Raw genomic sequence first — 17,030 nt, forward strand, 5'->3', positions numbered from 1 at the left:
ACATAGGAGCACCTCAATACATAAGGCAAATGCTAACAGCTATAAAAGGGGACATCGACAGTAACACAATAATAGTGGGAGACTTGAACAACCCACTTACATCAATGGACAGATCATCCAAACAGAAAATAAATAAAGACACACAAGCTTTAAATGACACATTAGACCATCTCGACTTCATTGATATTTATAGGATATTCCATCCTAAAATGACAGAATACACTTTCTTCTCAAGTGCCCATGGAACATTTTCCAGGATAGATCACATCTTGGGTCACAAATCAAACCTCAGCAAATTCAAGAAAATTGAAATCATATCAAGCATCTTCTCAGACCACAACGCCATGAGACTAGATATCAATTACAGGAAAAAACTGCAAAAAATACAAACACATGGAGGCTAAACAATTCACTCTTAAACAACCAAGGAATCACTAAAGAAATCAAAGAGGAAATCAAAAAATATCTAGAAACAAATGACAATGAAAACATAACAACCCAAAACCTATGGGACGCAGCAAAAGCAGTTCTAAGAGGGAAGTTTATAGCAATACAGTCCTACCTTAAGAAACAAGAAAATGATCGAATAAACAATCTAACCTTACACCTCAAACAACTAGAGAAAGAAGAACAAAGAAACCCCAAAGTGAGCAGAAGGAAAGAAATCATAAAGATCAGAGCAGAAATAAATGAAAAAGAAAGGAAGAAAGCAATAGCAAAAATAAATAAAACTAAAAGCTGGTTCTTTGAGAAGATTAACAAAATTGATAAACCATTAGCCAGACTCATCAAGAAAGAAAGGGAGATGATGCAAATCAACAGAATTAGAAATGAAAAAGGAGAAGTAACAATGGACATCTCAGAAATACAAAAGATTATGAGAGACTACTACAAGCAACTATATGCCAATCAATTGGATAACCTGGAAGAAATGGATACATTCTTAGAAAAATACAATCTTCCAAGACTGAACCAGGAAGAAATAGAAACCATGAACAGACCAATCACAAGTATGGAAATTGAGGCAGTGATTAAAAATCTCCCAACACACAAAAGCCCAGGACCAGATGGATTCATGGGTGAATTCTATCAAACATTTCGAGAAGAGCTAACACCTATCCTTCTCAAACTCTTCCAAAATATTGCAGAAGGCGGAACACTCCCAAACTCATTCTACGAGGCTACCATCACCCTGATACCAAAACCAGGCAAAGATGTCACAAAAAAAGAAAACTACAGACCAATATCACTGATGAATATAGGCGCAAAAATCCTTAACAAAATACGAGCTAACGGAATCCAACAGCACATTAAAAAAATCATACACCATGATCAAGTGGGGTTTATCCCTGGGATGCAAGGATTCTTCAATATACGCAAATCAATCAATGTGATACATCATATCAACAACTTGAAGGATAAAAACCATATGATCATCTCAACAGATGCAGAAAAAGCTTTTGACAAAGTTCAACATCCATTTATGATAAAAGCTCTCCAGAAAATGGGCATAGAAGGAAATTACCTCAACATCATAAAAGCCATATATGAGAAACCAAAAGCCAACATCATTCTCAATGGGGAAAAACTGGAAGAATTCCCTCTAAGAATAGGAACAAGACAAGGGTGTCCACTCTCACCACTATTATTCAACATAGTTTTGGAAGTTTTAGCCACAGCAATCGGAGAAGAAAAAGAAATCAAAGGAATCCAAATTGGAAAAGGAGAAGTAAAATTGTCACTCTTTGCAGATGACATGATATTATATATAGAAAACCCTAACGACTCTACCAGAAAACTGCTAGCACTAATTGATGAGTTTAGTAAAGTAGCAGGATACAAAATTAATGCACAGAAATCTCTTGCATTCCTATACACGAACAACGGAAGAGCAGAAAGAGAAATGAAGGAAACTCTCCCATTCACCATTGCAACAAAAAGAATCAAATACCTAGGAATAAACCTGCCTAAGGAGGCAAAATATCTGTATGCAGAAAACTATAAGACATTGATGAAAGAAATCAAAGACGACACAAACAGATGGAGAGACATACCATGTTCCTAGATTGGAAGAATCAACATCGTGAAAATGTCTGTACTACCCAAAGCAATTTACAGATTCAATGCAATCCCGATCAAATTACCAATGGCATTTTTCACAGAACTAGAGCAAGAAATCTTACGATTTGTATGGAAACGCAAAAGACCCCGAATAGCCAGAGCAATCTTGAGAAGGAAAAATGGAGTTGGTGGAATCAGGCTTCCTGACTTCAAACTATACTACAAGGCCATAGTGATCAAGACAGTATGGTATTGGCACAAAAATAGAAAGGAAGATCAATGGAATAGAATAGAGAACTCAGAAGTAAGCCCAAACACATATGGGCACCTTATCTTTGACAAAGGAGGCACGAGTATACAATGGAAAAAAGACAGCCTCTTCAATAAGTGGTGCTGGGAAAACTGGACAGCAACATGTAAAAGAATGAAAGTAGAACACTTCCTAACACCATACACAAAAATAAACTCCAAATGGATTAAAGACCTACATGTAAGGCCAGACACTATAAAACTCCTAGAGGAAAACATAGGCAGAACACTCTATGACATCCATCAAAGCAAGATCCTTTTGGACCCACCTCCTAGAATCATGGAAATAAAATCAAGAATAAACAAATGGGACCTCATGAAACGTAAAAGCTTTTGCACAGTGAAAGAAACCATAAACAAGACAAGCAGTCAGCCCTCAGAATGGGAAAAAATAGTTGCCGACAAAACAATAGACAAAGGATTAACCTCCAAAATATACAAGCAGCTCATGCAGCTTAATACCATAAAAGCAAATAACCCAATCCACAAATGGGAGGAAGACCTAAATAGACATTTCTCCAAAGAAGACATACAGATAGCCAACAAACACATGAAAAGATGCTCAACATCACTAATCATCAGAGAAATGCAAGTCAAAGCCACAATGAGGTATCACCTCACACCAATCAGAATGGCCATCATCACAAAATCTGGAAACAACAAATGTTGGAGAGGATGTGGAGAAAAGGGAACTCTCCTGCACTGTTGGTGGGAATGTAAGTTGGTACAGCCACTATGGAAAACAATTTGGAGGTTCCTTAAAAAGCTACAAATTGAACTACCATATGATCCAGTAATCCCACTCCTGGGCATATACCCAAAGAAAACCGTAATCCCAAAAGAAACTTGTACCATAATGTTTATTGCAGCACTGTTTACAACAGCTAGGACATGGAAGCAACCTAAATGCCCATCAACAAATGAATGGATAAAGAAGATGTGGCATATATATACAATGGAATATTACTCAGCAAAAAAAGGAATGAGATGGAGCTATATGTAATGAAGTGGATAGACCTACAGTCTGTCATACAGAGTGAAGTAAGTCAGAAAGAGAAGGACAAATATTGTATGCTAACTCACATATACGGAATCTAAAAATGGTACTGATGAACTCAGTGACAAGATGAGAACAAGGATGCAGATGTAGAGAATGGACTGGAGAACTCGAGGTTTGGGGGGGCAGGGGGTGAAGGGGAAGCTGAGACGAAGTGAGAGAGTAGCATAGACATATATATACTACCAACTGTAAAATAGATAGCTAGTGGGAAGTTGCTGTATAACAAAGGGAGTTCAACTCGAGGATGGAAGATGCCTTAGAGGGCTGGGATGGGGAGGGTGGGGGGGAGTCGAGGGAGGGAGGGAATACGGGAATATGTGTATAAAAACAGATGATTGAACTTGGTGTACCCTCCAAAAAATAATAAATAAATAAAATGTAATGAAAAATAAAGCTTGTGCTTCCTTATTTATTTTCTGTGTGGATGTTCTGCCTATTGGTGTAAGTTGGGTGTTAAGGTGCCCCACTATTATTGTGTTGCTGTTGATTTCCTCTTTCATAGTTTTTAGCATTTGCCTTATGTATTGAGGTGCTCCTATGTTGGGTGCATATACATTTATGATTGTTATCTCCTCTTCTTGGATTGATCCCTTGATCATTATGTAGTGTCCTTTCTTGTCTCTTGTAACATTTTTTATTTTAAAGTCTCTTTTATCTGACATGAGTATCGCTACTCCCACTGTCTTTTGACTTCCATTTACATGGAATACCTTTTTCCATCCCCTCACTTTCAGTCTGTATGTGTCCCTTGGTCCGAAGTGGGTCTCTTGTAGACAGCATATGTATGGGTCTTGTTTTTGTATCCGTTCAGCCAGTCTGTGTCTTTTGGTTGGAGCATTTAGTCCATTTACATTCAACATAATTATTGATATATATGTTCCTATTACCATTTTCTTAATTGTTTTGTTTTCATTTTTGTAGGTTCTTTTCTTCTCTTATGTTTCCCACTTAGAGAAGTTCTTTTAGCATTTGTTGTAGGGCTGGTTTGGTGGTGCTGCATTCTCTTAGTTGTTGTTTGTCTCTAAAGATTTTGATTTCTCTGTCAAATCTGAATGAGATCCTTGCTGTGTAGAGTATTCTTGGTTGTAGTTTATTCCCTTTCATCACTTTAAATATATCATGCCACTTCCTTCTGGCTTGCAGAGTTTCTGCTGAGAAATCAGCTGTTACCCTTATGGGAGTTTCCTTGTATGTTTTTTGCCATTTTTCCCTTGTTGCTTTTAATAATTTTTCTGTTTGTAAATTTTGTCAGTTTGACTACTATATGTCTTGGCATGTTTCTCCTTGGTTTTATCCTGCATGGGACTCTCTGTGCTTCCTGGACTTGGGTGGCTATTTCCTTTCCTGTGTTAGGGAAGATTTCACTTATAATCTCTCCCAATATTTTCTCGGATCTTTTCTCTCTCTCTTCTCCTCCTGGGATCCTTATAATGTGAATGTTGGTGCATTTAACATTGTCCCAGATGTCTCTTAGACTGTCTACATTTCTTTTCATTCTTTTTTCTTTGTTCTTTTCAGCATCTGTGATTTTCACCATTCTGTCTTCCAGGTCACTTATTCGCCCTTCTGCCTCAGTTAATCTGCTATTGGTTCCTTTCAGTGCAGTTTTCATTTCAGTTATTGTTTTGCTTATTTCTGTTTGTTTCTTCTTTCATTCTTCTAGGTCTTTGGTAAACTTTTCCTACAACTTTTCAATCTTTGCATTCAGTGTTTTTTCAAAGTCCTGGATCATCTTCACCATCATTATTCTGAATTCTTTTTCTGGAAGAGTGCATATCTCCACTTCATTTAGTTGTTTTTCTGGGGTTTTATCTTGTCCCTTCATCTTGTACAAAGTCCTCTGCCATTTCATTTTCTCTGTCTTTCTGTAGCTGTGGTTTTCAATTTCACAGAATGAAATACTGCTGATTCTGCTTGATGCTGCTGTGTGCCCCCTTGTTGAGGAAGTTATCTAAGATGAGCCTTCATGCTTCCTGATGGGAGGGACTGATGGTGGGTAGGGCTGGGTGGGCAGCACTCTGTAAAACTTTAATCTGCTTGTCTGCCAGTGGATGGGGCTGTTTTCCCACCCTGTTGGTTGTTTGGCCTGAGGCTACCCAGCACTGTAGCTTATAGGCTCTTTCATAGGGCTAATGGTGACTTTGGGAGGGCTCAGACCAATGAGCACTTCCCAGAACCCCTGCCACCAGTGTCTCTGTCTCCACAGTGAGCCACAGATGCCCCCCACCTCTGCAGGCAACCCTCCAACACCAGCAGGTAGGTCTGGTTCAGTCTCCTATGGGGTCACTGCTCCCTCCCCCTGGGTCCTGGTGAGCACACTATTTTTTGTGTGCCCTCCAAGAGTGGAGTCTCTGTTTCCCCCAGTCCTGTGGAGGTCTTGCAATCATATAGTGCTGGCTTTCAAAATCTGATTCTCTGCGATTTCCTCTTCCCATTGCTGGTCCCCCAGGTTAGGAAGCCTGATGTGGGGCTCAGAGCCCTCACTTTAGTGGGTGGACTTCTGTGGTATAACTGTTCTCCAGTTTGTGAGTCACCCACCCAGCAGTTATGGGATTTGATTTTATTGCGATTTCACCCCTCCTACCATCTCATTGCAGCTTTTCCTTTGTCTCTGGATGTGGGATGTCTTTTTGGTGAGTTCCAGTGTCTTTCTGTCAATGATTGTTCAGCAGTTAGTTGTAATTCTGATGCTGTTGCAAGAGGGAGTGAGCACACATACTTTTACTCCTCCATCTTGAACCGTCCACCTGGATAACATCTTAATTTTAGTGATTTTTCTCTTCTTTTCACTACTTTTACTTTTTACCATTTTGGAGGCCAGGATACTGTGGTTAAATATTTATCATAATCTTGTCCTTTTATCAGCTACTCTGCTAGTTAGAAGTTAGAAATTTCTAGTGCAGAAGGAGATAGAGACTGAGAAGGGAAGATAAAGACAAAATCCCAAATCTGCATGGCCAAAAAGTGTCTGTGGTTAAAACTGTACCAGTGTAGGTAAGGAATACGCAGTGTTGCAATTGCAGTGTGGTGGCTTCACAGTGTGATTGTGGCTGGGGGGGGTGCTATGCCCCGCTGAGGGTTCGTGCACAGGCTGCAGGTGCCTGGGAAGCACCGTGCTGCACAGCACAGAAGTAAGTGGCTGAGTCTGTGGTCTGGGAAGAGGAAATGTACAATGAGCTGTGGCGTTCTTTGAGGACTGTCGTGGCATTTAATCTTCCATTCTGGTTTGTCCCTGAAGCAATGGAAAACAGGTGGATGAGGCGGCCCTCAGGGTTCTGACGATACCAATGCACATTCTCTGTGGTGGTGGAAAAATTACACCACAGCATGGAGTTGACTCCCTCCTGGAGACTCAGGGCTGGGGGTCTCTGCTCCACATTCACCCCTTGCACACCTGATGAGAAACAGAGAAACAGCCACAGGTGAGGGTCACTGTAATTCTGACAGATCCCTAAAAGTGCCCCTGTGGATGATGAGAAGGATAGAAAGTGTGCAGGACCTGTCAGCTCCTGCCCCACCCTCCCTCAACACTACAGCAGATGCTCAATCCTTCAGATTCCCTTGTAGGGCAGCCCCAACTCACAGCAAACCTGGGCAAACAAAAGCCCCAGCACGGTGCCTACTAGCCTCTTCATGACGCCTTGTCTTGTTTCTGGGAAATTTTCACTTTAAGATACATAGCTAACACCTTGGGCATTGAGTGTCATGACTTGTCTGGAACTGTTCCTGCTCCTTCAGCCAATCAGCTCACCCAACAAACCCTGCTCATGTGACACTGATGGGAAGCCCCACCTATCAGCTCAACCCTACTGAAAACAGTGAACTTAAGAAAACAATAGTCTTTCCTTTGCAAAATGAAAAAAATAAAAAGAAAAAAAGAAAAGATAAAGAAAAAGAAAAAAACCTAAGATGCCCATGGGAACAAAACACTTCCAGGATTCTGTATTCTCTGTATTGTTTGCTTTCACAGAATATGCCAACTTCCTGAAAATAACACAGGCTGAGAACTTGAGTCATTTATGCCACTCTGTCTCAGGAGGTTTGTGGTCAGCTCCCCCTGCAGTCCCAGGCACTGCGTCACTCAGAGCACAGAAGTACTTGGCCGTGTCTTTCCAATGGGCTGATGTTTCCCTCAAGTGGAAGCAGTTTTCACTCCTAAATTCAGCATCAAAACCTTTGATGTCTGAAACAAGGCTGTTTCCAGACATGTACTTCAGGAGAAACTGGAGTCCTTTGTTGGGGTGCTGCACATACCAGAAGAGAGTTGGTGGAACAGAAGATAAGTAGTTGCACCTCAGCTCTAGATGGGCTCCTTCAGAGACAGTGATGTGGCCGTGGGCCTGGGTCACTGACTGGGCTCCCATTCCTGCTGAAACATCAATGCTGAATCAATGAACTCAACTAAAACAAAAAAGTCTCTATTCAAAGCCAAACCAGAACAATGTTCCATGTGTGGACAAGGGAGTTAAATGGAACAGTATTCACTCAGGAACAGGAGCGCCTTAAGCATCAAGGTCAACACCAAGGTCATGGTGGGCAGTGAAAAGGCAGTGAGCTCCTTTCTAGTAGGTTCCCCACAAACGAATCTGATGGCTGGCATACTGGAACCCAGAGTGCTCTGAAGATGAGGAAGAATGACAGGAGATTTAATTTCTTCTTCCGATAGAGGTTATAGGGACTGTTAAGAAGAGAGGCTGTCAAATAAACTGTTTGCCTCTAGTGCCTGAGATGCTTTACCTGTCATTGTGTGAAAAATGGTTTCAGAATATCTCTTTAAACTGTAGGGAGGGAAGTTTTTTTGTGAGCTTATTCTGGTCTTTTACAGGAAGTCCTCTCCAATTTGCACAACAGCGCCCTCTATTGGCTAGATGGAGAAATAAAGAGAAGTTCACAAGTTTTGTGAATCTTCACCTCCTTCCTACTTTTGTATACCAGAATTTCAAAGCATTATATTTACGTACAGAGAAGAATTTATGTTTCATAGGCTATGAAACATAAAATTGGGCTTTTGAAAAGAACACAAACATAAATAAAAACTGGATACAAAACAAATTTTATAATGAGAAATAAAACCACAACAAATTACAAATTAAAATAAAAATACCACAATCAGCATAAATCTGGAAAATTACATAACATTTTAGTATTTATTTCCCTGATACATTTCCATAACACTTTTTGTTTCTATCTTTTTTGGCTGTATAGTCTTTAATTGTTTCTTCATATGACAGTAAATTTGTGATACTTCCTATCTAGAGAAAAGAAAGATAATTCGGTCTTTACTCCTAGCAGCATTGATCAAAATTGTTCTTTGTTTTGTATTCACAGTTTATTTTGGTAATGCACTAATATTTAGGATTATAATCAAATTTAGGAAATGTCTATCAAGTTACTATGTGCTACAAAATTTTATTATATTCCAAGTTTTCTTTTGCTATAACCAATTCTAAATACTATGAACTGATGACACTCATTAACATGTTTATTAAGCCTGTATTAGTTTCCTATTGCTGTGTGAAAAATTACCATGAACTTTTTGTGACTCAGAACAACATCTGTTTATCTCACAGTTTCTGTAGGTCAGAAGTCAGGGCACAGCTAAGCTGAATCTCACAAGTCTGCAGTCATGGTGTCAACTAACACTGTGGTCTTATTTGAGGCTTGAGGAGTCCCCTTCCAAACTCATGTGGTTGTTGGCAGAATTCATTGCCTTGTAGCTGTAACCCTCATGGCAGCTTGCTTCCTCAAGCCTAGGAGGATCTCTCTCATCTCAGGAAAAGCTTAAGCCCACTTTTAAAGAGCCCACCACCTGATTAGATTAGGTCCACCAAGAACAATTTCACATTTGATTTACTCAAGGACAAATTTATTAGGGACTTTGTACATCTGCAAATTTCCTTCCCTTTTTCCATATAACATAACTTAATCACAGGAGTGACACCCATTATCTTGTAGGTCCTGCAAGGGACAGGGAGCAAAAAATAGATTGGTTGCAGGATAGGCATGTATGGGTTTGGGAGAATAGTAAATATATATTTTTTTAAGATGAAGCAGCTTGAGTATTTCAAATAATGGGAAGGAATCAGTAGCAGAAAAATCTGACCATAGAGTTTGGCTGAAGTGCCAGAGAATTCAGACAGAATGGTGTGGTGAAGCGTTTGGGCAGAGGGATACTATTTAAAATTAATAACGATACCATTTTTATTATTATGGGAGGGAAGGTGGATGTGTAAAAGCAGGAATGTTGTACCTGGGATGCAGAAAGTTGAAGAAGACTCGCTTAACCACATGAATTGTCTTTGTGGTCATCTACCATGACTCATCAAAAGGTGGTAAGTTTTCTATTTTAGGAGAATAAAGAGTCAAAGGAGATATTGTAAAGTATAGAAATGGTATATTATAGAAACATAAAAGATTTTCATGCACCATTTCACTTACAATTGAGGTTAAAAACCATGAATATATGGAGGCAAACATCTGTATGGCTATGTGATACACATGGCTGGATGGGACACATGGTCCTCTTGGGATTATGATTTAAGTAAGAATTTACAGTTGTAAGAGTGGGAAGCATAGCCATGGGTGACTTGAGGGACATAATGAAGTTGAGATACCTTCAAGTGTTCCCACAGTGGAAGGTTTCCAGCCCACCTACATAATCCAGCTTCACAAACCAGCTCTCATTCATCAGTGCCCTTGTTAAAAGTACACTGTACTAAGCTGTAGGCCCATCTACTGAATGCTTCCTGTATGTCAGGGAGAGTAATCATTGCTTGGATTAAAGAATAATATGGAAGTTCCCCTATCCTTGAGGAACTTGGGCTAGTGAAGAGTTAAAACCAAAAAATCTCCATAACATAGCAGATATGTGCAGTTGCAACACTGTGTACAGAACACTAAAAGAGGGTGAGGACAAATAAATACAATTTATGTAGCATGGAAAATCTTTTAAAAAGTAAATATGACATTAACTGGCTCCTGAACATTGAGTAGGATTTTGTCAACTTCAGAAAGGAATAATATATATGAGAACAAAGTATTAAGAGTGAGTTCTTTTCATATGGTTGATGTTTAGAAATCTTTGCGTAATGATGGGGATGAAGATGAACATTTACTGGAAGTAATACTGTAGATGGCCACATAAACCTTGATTTTTACCTTTGGGTCATGGGGAGCTATAGAAGGTCCTGAAATAGAATAGCAATCTAATCTTATGCGTATTTTAGAATGATAACTTCAGGGATAGATTGGAGGGGTACGAGCTCATGGGTAAGGGATACATCTAAGATACCCAATCAAATGTGTGAGAGATAATGAGAACCTGGACTAGGATAGGAAAAAGGGTATTGAATAGAAATGGTTGAGTGTGAGAAATATTTAGAAGACAGAATTGATATGACTTCATATACCAGTCAACTTTGACTAGGGTGACGCTCAGTACAAACAACCTCACAATCTCAGTGGCTCACAAGAACGAAGTTCAGTGAGCTGTCCATGGTGTGTTAGTTGTGGGTCAGCTGCAGTTCCAGCAGACCCTGCTCCTGCATACAGGTGGATTTGGTTCTGCTCCCATGTGTTGTCTTTTCACTCTGGACCTTGTGTCTGCTTCACATTATGGAATAAAAATTGAAAGAACAACCACTATCTGGTATGTGCAGGACGGTAGCAAAAGGAGACACAGCATGTGAATATATTTAGTTTTTGTTCTGATGTGGCATACTTCCTATCCACTCACGTTTTATTGGTCTAAGCTGGTCACATTGCCACCTCCAAAGTCCACAGTGTGGAGAAGTATAGGAAGTATACTCTGGCTAAAGGTTAGCATAGCAAGTGTGAGAAAGAACAAACAGCCAACAAATAATACACTCTACTACTCTTGGAAATGAGCTACCTAAGAGTGAGTTTATTGGGCACTCTGAATTAGCCATAACTATGTTATGGAAAAGAAGGTATATTAAATTCAAAATCTTTAAGAAAGTTTCTGTGAAAACCTAGGAGAAATCAATAAAAAATATTTGCTTTCCTCATTTCTCTTTTTTGTTCTTTCTTTCTGTGTTGAAGAACATGCCTTCAATGAACTAGGATGTAGCAATGAAGGGTGGATATTACCCTAGTTTAATCAGACTATTTTTGATAGGTTTGACTAACTATCTAGTTCACTTGGAACCATAGAAAAAGAGGAGGCAAGGAATCTGACAAAATGATATGGATAATAAACTGGTGCGAGTGGAAGTTAGAGATATTTAATAAACTTCCAGCTAGTTGAGGGAGCTACAGTGTCTGCAATGCTTGTTTATCTATGTTTACATTTCCCCCTGATTATTGAAAACACTGTAATTCATTGAATTTGCCTTTTCCACCCCACACATGGCTCTTCATCAATTCTGGTACCAGAGCAGCAGCAGGCACGGGTTGGGTATGGGCTGCAGGGGCCTGAAGGGCACTGTGTGGAGGCACAGAGGTATGTGGCTGAGTCCTCAGGCTGGGATCCTTTGATGAACATGTAGCTGTAACCCTCCGTAGTATTCAGAGTGCCTGTTACTCGTACTTCTTCCTTTTCATCCCCATTTTAAGTCATTACAAACAGGTTCTTGGGACTTTTTGCAGGTTCGCATCTGTACCCCCATCAGTGTAAAGCATAAAAAGAGCTAGAAAGGAAACTGCAGGTGAAATTGGTGCTCTCTCCTTCCTTAACATGCAGCAAAGGAGGACTCTGTTCCACAGTCAAGAGGCTGCTCACTCCTGTTCAGAAAGACAGGGTTAGACACAGAAATTGATCTCTCTACAGAGTGTTCATTGTCTTCACACATTCCCAAATAGAACCTAGAGGTGGCTGACTACATCCTTCTCCTTCCCCTTCACCATCCCAGACTGTTCAGAGTATCTGCAGCAGCCCCTGGACTTAATGCCAAGATGAAGCCACAGGTTTGGCAATGAGGCTGGCTAAGTGTTCCTCTCCATTTATCCTGCCTAAGTATCCTCAGAAGAGGAATACTCTGCAGCCTAGATCTGTGCAACATTCTGCTTCAGAAAACAGGATTCTTCATCTGGTTGCCTAGCCTATCAGAGACAAGATCATGTACATGTCCTAGAAACACACCAACAGTTTCCACCCTAGAATCAGTGTCCTGTGGTTCAAAAGGAGGGATCAAACACTGCTTTCAAGAGACCAATTTCATAGACATTGAGGACGTCCCCCATGAGTCCACAACACAAAGAGAACTGACACCTTTTAGAAGTGGGTGCCTCATTGTGGACTGCTTCTATTCAACTTGAGGGAGACTGGGATGGCAATCCATGGCAGGAAGAGCACTTTGCTTAGAAATTTTTAATATACAATTTCAATAAAATTTTTACAACTTGCAAATTCCCCAAAGTATAAATGTGCACACATACCATGTGCTAAGATATCTATTGCTTTATGTCCCTTATTCTAATACAAAGTCACATAATAGAGCTATTAATATTCCCAATTCACTAACAAGAAAACTAGGGCTGAAAGGGATTGAGTAATTAACTCGAGGTCAAACATCTGGTAAGTGGCTTAATAAGAATTAGAACGCTTTTCTGTCTGGTATGGAGTCTGTGGTATTTGGAATCTGCCACGCCACCTACATGTGTGATGCTCATAAATGTTTTAAATGTTAGGGAAGTTATATCCTAAAAATAATGGGAGCCTGCTTTGTGTTAATTTTTCCTAAAAGCCAAAAAATGGGAACAACCCACATGTCCTTCAGCCAGTGAATGGATAAAGAAAACATAGTATATTCAGAAGTGAACTACTATTCAGCAACAAGAAGAAGTTAAATACTAATGTATGCTGCAATATAAATGAATCTCAAAAACACTATATTAAGGAAAAGAAGCCAGACACAAGAGATCACATAAGGAATGATTTCATTTATATGAAATGTTCAGAAAAGGAACCTATAGAGATATAAAGTAGGTTAGTGGTTGCCTGGGGCCAGGCTTTGGAATAGGAATTAATTGTAATTGGGCACAGGAGGGTCTTTTAATGGTGATAAACATGTTTAAAACTGGATTATGGTAGTAGTTTCATAACTCAGCTTATTTACTAAAAATCATTGAAGTGTACATTTAAAATAGATGAATTTTATGGAATATCATTATACCTAATAAAGTTGTTTAAAAGTAAATAAAAATTATGTTCTATCTTGCCTGTGTAACATATTTGTTCAAACAGTGATTTTATGCTTAGAATTTTTCTAAGAGATCTGAATATTATAAACATAACATTCTCTGTTGCCTATGAGCTCAAAATATAGTTGGAAAAATTAGATATGTCCAGGGAAAATTTAATAATACAAGATAGTATTAATTATGATTGTTCAGAAACTAAATCCACCTCTGGGAAATGGTAGTGTAAATTGACTATATAATCTTCTTTGCAGTGAACAACTGAAATAAACCAAAGAAACAGCATGGGGTAGGTGCTACAATCAGGGAACAGTGCCATCCACCTACACAAACTTAAATCTTGTTCCAAAAAGTGGAATAGGATTGGAAGGCATCTCAATGGCTAAACCCTGACTTTCCTTCCCAAGAAAAGAGATGCACCTGAGATTAATAAAGAGAATTCTGAAATGCCTCATTGATGTCTCTTAATTTAGAAATGTTAAGGCTGGGGTTAGGGACAGGCTGCTTGACAAACAGAAGCCACTATAAGTCTAGTTCCTTTTTTTCCCCTCCAGATCACAGCATTCAGGCCACTTGATGGTAGGAGAGTGAGGGCATGACCACACCATTCAGAAAGCTCACTTGCTGTGGAGCTTGTTTCTGATGAGAATCCTAATCCTTTGAGAAATTTACCAACATATTGGAGGAGCTGTGTCCTGAGCAAGAAGGATATGTCTCCAACAGCAGGAAGCATTCCTTCAAATAGGGTGGAATCCTGCAATTGAAAGCCATCATAATTATCTGAAATAGAGGTGGAGACAACTGACCAGTAGATAAAGTAAATAAATCTTGCCTGAAGTGACTTGCAGGGTAGAAACCTTAATCTTTTATTTTAGTGTTTGAATAGCATGAACTCAAGATATAATGTTATCTTTTGTACATTTTCAACACGTATATATATACACGTTACTGAATCAAACCTGGGTCCTCTCTCCCAGGAACAATTAAACCAATCTTCTGATTGGTGGTGGTGAAGGAAAGTGCAGACTTTATTGCAAGGTGCCAAGCATGTAGTCTAGGTAGCTAGCGCTCAAAAGGCTAGAACTCCTTGATGGCTTTCAGGAAAAGGTTTTTAAATACAAGGTAAGGGAGAGAGGTTGTCAGGCATGTGATAAGCTCGTGGACATTCTTCTGATTGGTTGGTGGTGAGGTAATCATGACAACATCATCAATCTTCTGGTTCCAGCCAGTCTGGGGTCTATGTGCTTGTGGACACCATATAGTTAAATTCTTCTACCTGGTGGGGCTTCACTGTCTGTAAAACAGCTCAAAGGTCATGGCTCAGAAAATTATCTATAGCCCTTGAGGGGGAACTAAAGGTCACTGACTTTTTGTTTAATGGCTAATCTATCATTATTTTGTCTCCCTTGACTGTTTTGCTTTCTTTCTGCATTTTCTCACTTCTCAGATTAAATTTATTCTTTGGAACTTGGGGAAGGCTATAAGGCTAAAGTTTTTATATATACAAGAGGCAGGCAGAGGACTTGGGGGGAGGAATCTGTTCTATGAAGGCCCCATAGCATCCTGCTTGGTTACATACATGTACATTGATTGGGCCTCTTGTGTGCTAAACATTATTCAGGCATGGAGGATGCAGTACTGAAGAGGATATAATAGGCCTACCATGCAGTAGGAGGAGAAAAAATTGAATAAATGGATTCTTAAAACAATAAGATAATTTTAAATAGTGATAAGCACTTTAAGGACAACCCTGTACTGATATAGTTACTCCTGGGGAGAGGAAAGGTCCTGCTCTAAATAGGATGTGGAGGGAAGGCTCCACTCTGACACTTACCCTGCAATGCCAGGCAAGATATTGAACCCCTTTCATGTTCAATTCCCTTTTCTGTAAGTAGCCAGTATCTTTCTGCTGGGCACTAGGCTAAGTGCTGGCATTCATCATTTCATTCACTTCTCATAAGAACCCTGCATGGTAGATACAATCAATACTCACTTTGTAGATATGAAGAAACTGAAGCATAAAAATTATTGTCACTTTCTCTAGACCACTCAACTTATGCGTAATAGATCTAGAAACACAACCGAAGTCTTTGGTCTCAAGTACTTTGCTATACTGTCTCCATAAAGTAGGATAGACCCAACCTTGAAAAGTTCCAATAAGATTTAAGTGACAACACACATGCAAATCACCTAGCACAACACCTTCCTTATCATAGGCTCTCAACCAGCTGCAAGCAGTGTATAAAATCTTGGGGGGCTGGGAGACACTGTCTGAAATTACAGAGGAGTCTCTCCACAAGATAAAGCTCAATATTCTTCGGAGGTGTGTTTAGCAGTTAATGTAGCAGATTACATGTATTATCATAAGTATTATGGTCCATCATGTTCTCACTGCTAATGAGAAATCAGCTTATTAGGGTGCTATATTTAGAGATTGGGTGGCATAAGTATGGAATGAGTATACCACGCAGGGTGTGCTACAATTGTTTATATTTTTTCCTATCATTGCCTCTTGCTCCCACTTCTCAAAATGTTTCTATACTACAAGAGAGGCCAGAGCAGTAGACACAATTTCATCTAACAGAGAAAAAAGCTTCCACCTTGTGCAACAATTTTGAGCTTTCTTTCCAAGGTATCCTGTTACTTTCCAGTCCAAATCATCTCAAGTATTATATGAGTCATTTGAAGTCAATCACTTTCACATCTGGCAGGCAAAAGATTAAAAACCAACCCGTCTCCTGAATCCTCTCTTTCTCATGACTTCTGCATTGGGAAGATTACCAACTATAATCCATCAATGGCATCTCCTATTGTGTCTAGGCTTCTACACAATTCAATCCATGATCACTGGATGGGAGCAGGGAAGCCAGTGCAAGCCTCACAAAATATTTGAGCAGGACACGAGGTGGCGGTGCTTCAGCTTTCATTTATACTACATGCAGTGTGCTATATAACCTGATTCTCAAGGAAGGAAAATATTAAGATTTAGATAAAGCATTCACAAAGGCATGACATATGAGTGAAGACACGAAGGAATTCAGAGGTATGCATGTAGATATTTGGGGGGATAGCATCATAGTAGGGAGGGTGAAGGCAAGGGTCACAGGTCTTGATTTAGAAACATGCTTGGGGTGTTTAGGAAATAAAATTTCATCTTTCCCTATAGCCCCTTATTTTTCGTAATAGACTATTACTTAAGAAACTTGCTGGGACTTCCCTGGTGGTCCAGTGGTTAAGACTCCGCCCTAGCAAATCAGGGGGCATGGGTTTGATCCCTAGACAGGGAACTAAGATCCCACAAACCATGTAGCATGGACATAATAATAATAATAATAATAAATAATAATGATAATAATAATAAAATTAAAAAGAAAGAAACATGCTAAAGCATTCGGCACTTTTAACTGGTTAGTGGATGAATTCCCTATCTACAGGGCTTCCT

The 17,030-nt window shown here is 39.5% G+C and overlaps 2 gene segments (V, D, J or C); both read right to left on the reverse strand.

The window, feature by feature from the left end:
• Positions 1-7,065, reverse strand: part of LOC130844884 (T-cell receptor alpha chain constant-like) — a 590,793-nt gene extending 583,728 nt beyond the window's left edge. Inside the window, 2 exon segments of the C gene segment in view lie at positions 6,553-6,824; positions 7,014-7,065. Coding sequence covers positions 6,553-6,824; positions 7,014-7,065 — 324 coding nt within the window.
• Positions 7,066-7,443: 378 nt separating this feature from the next.
• LOC130844583 (T cell receptor alpha variable 8-4-like) lies at positions 7,444-7,794 on the reverse strand. The segment is given in 1 exon segment: positions 7,444-7,794. A coding segment is annotated over 1 exon segment (351 nt).
• Between the last annotated feature and the right edge of the window lie 9,236 nt (positions 7,795-17,030).

This window comes from Hippopotamus amphibius, chromosome 2, assembly GCF_030028045.1.
Source record: "Hippopotamus amphibius kiboko isolate mHipAmp2 chromosome 2, mHipAmp2.hap2, whole genome shotgun sequence".
Taxonomy (NCBI): domain Eukaryota; kingdom Metazoa; phylum Chordata; class Mammalia; order Artiodactyla; family Hippopotamidae; genus Hippopotamus; species Hippopotamus amphibius.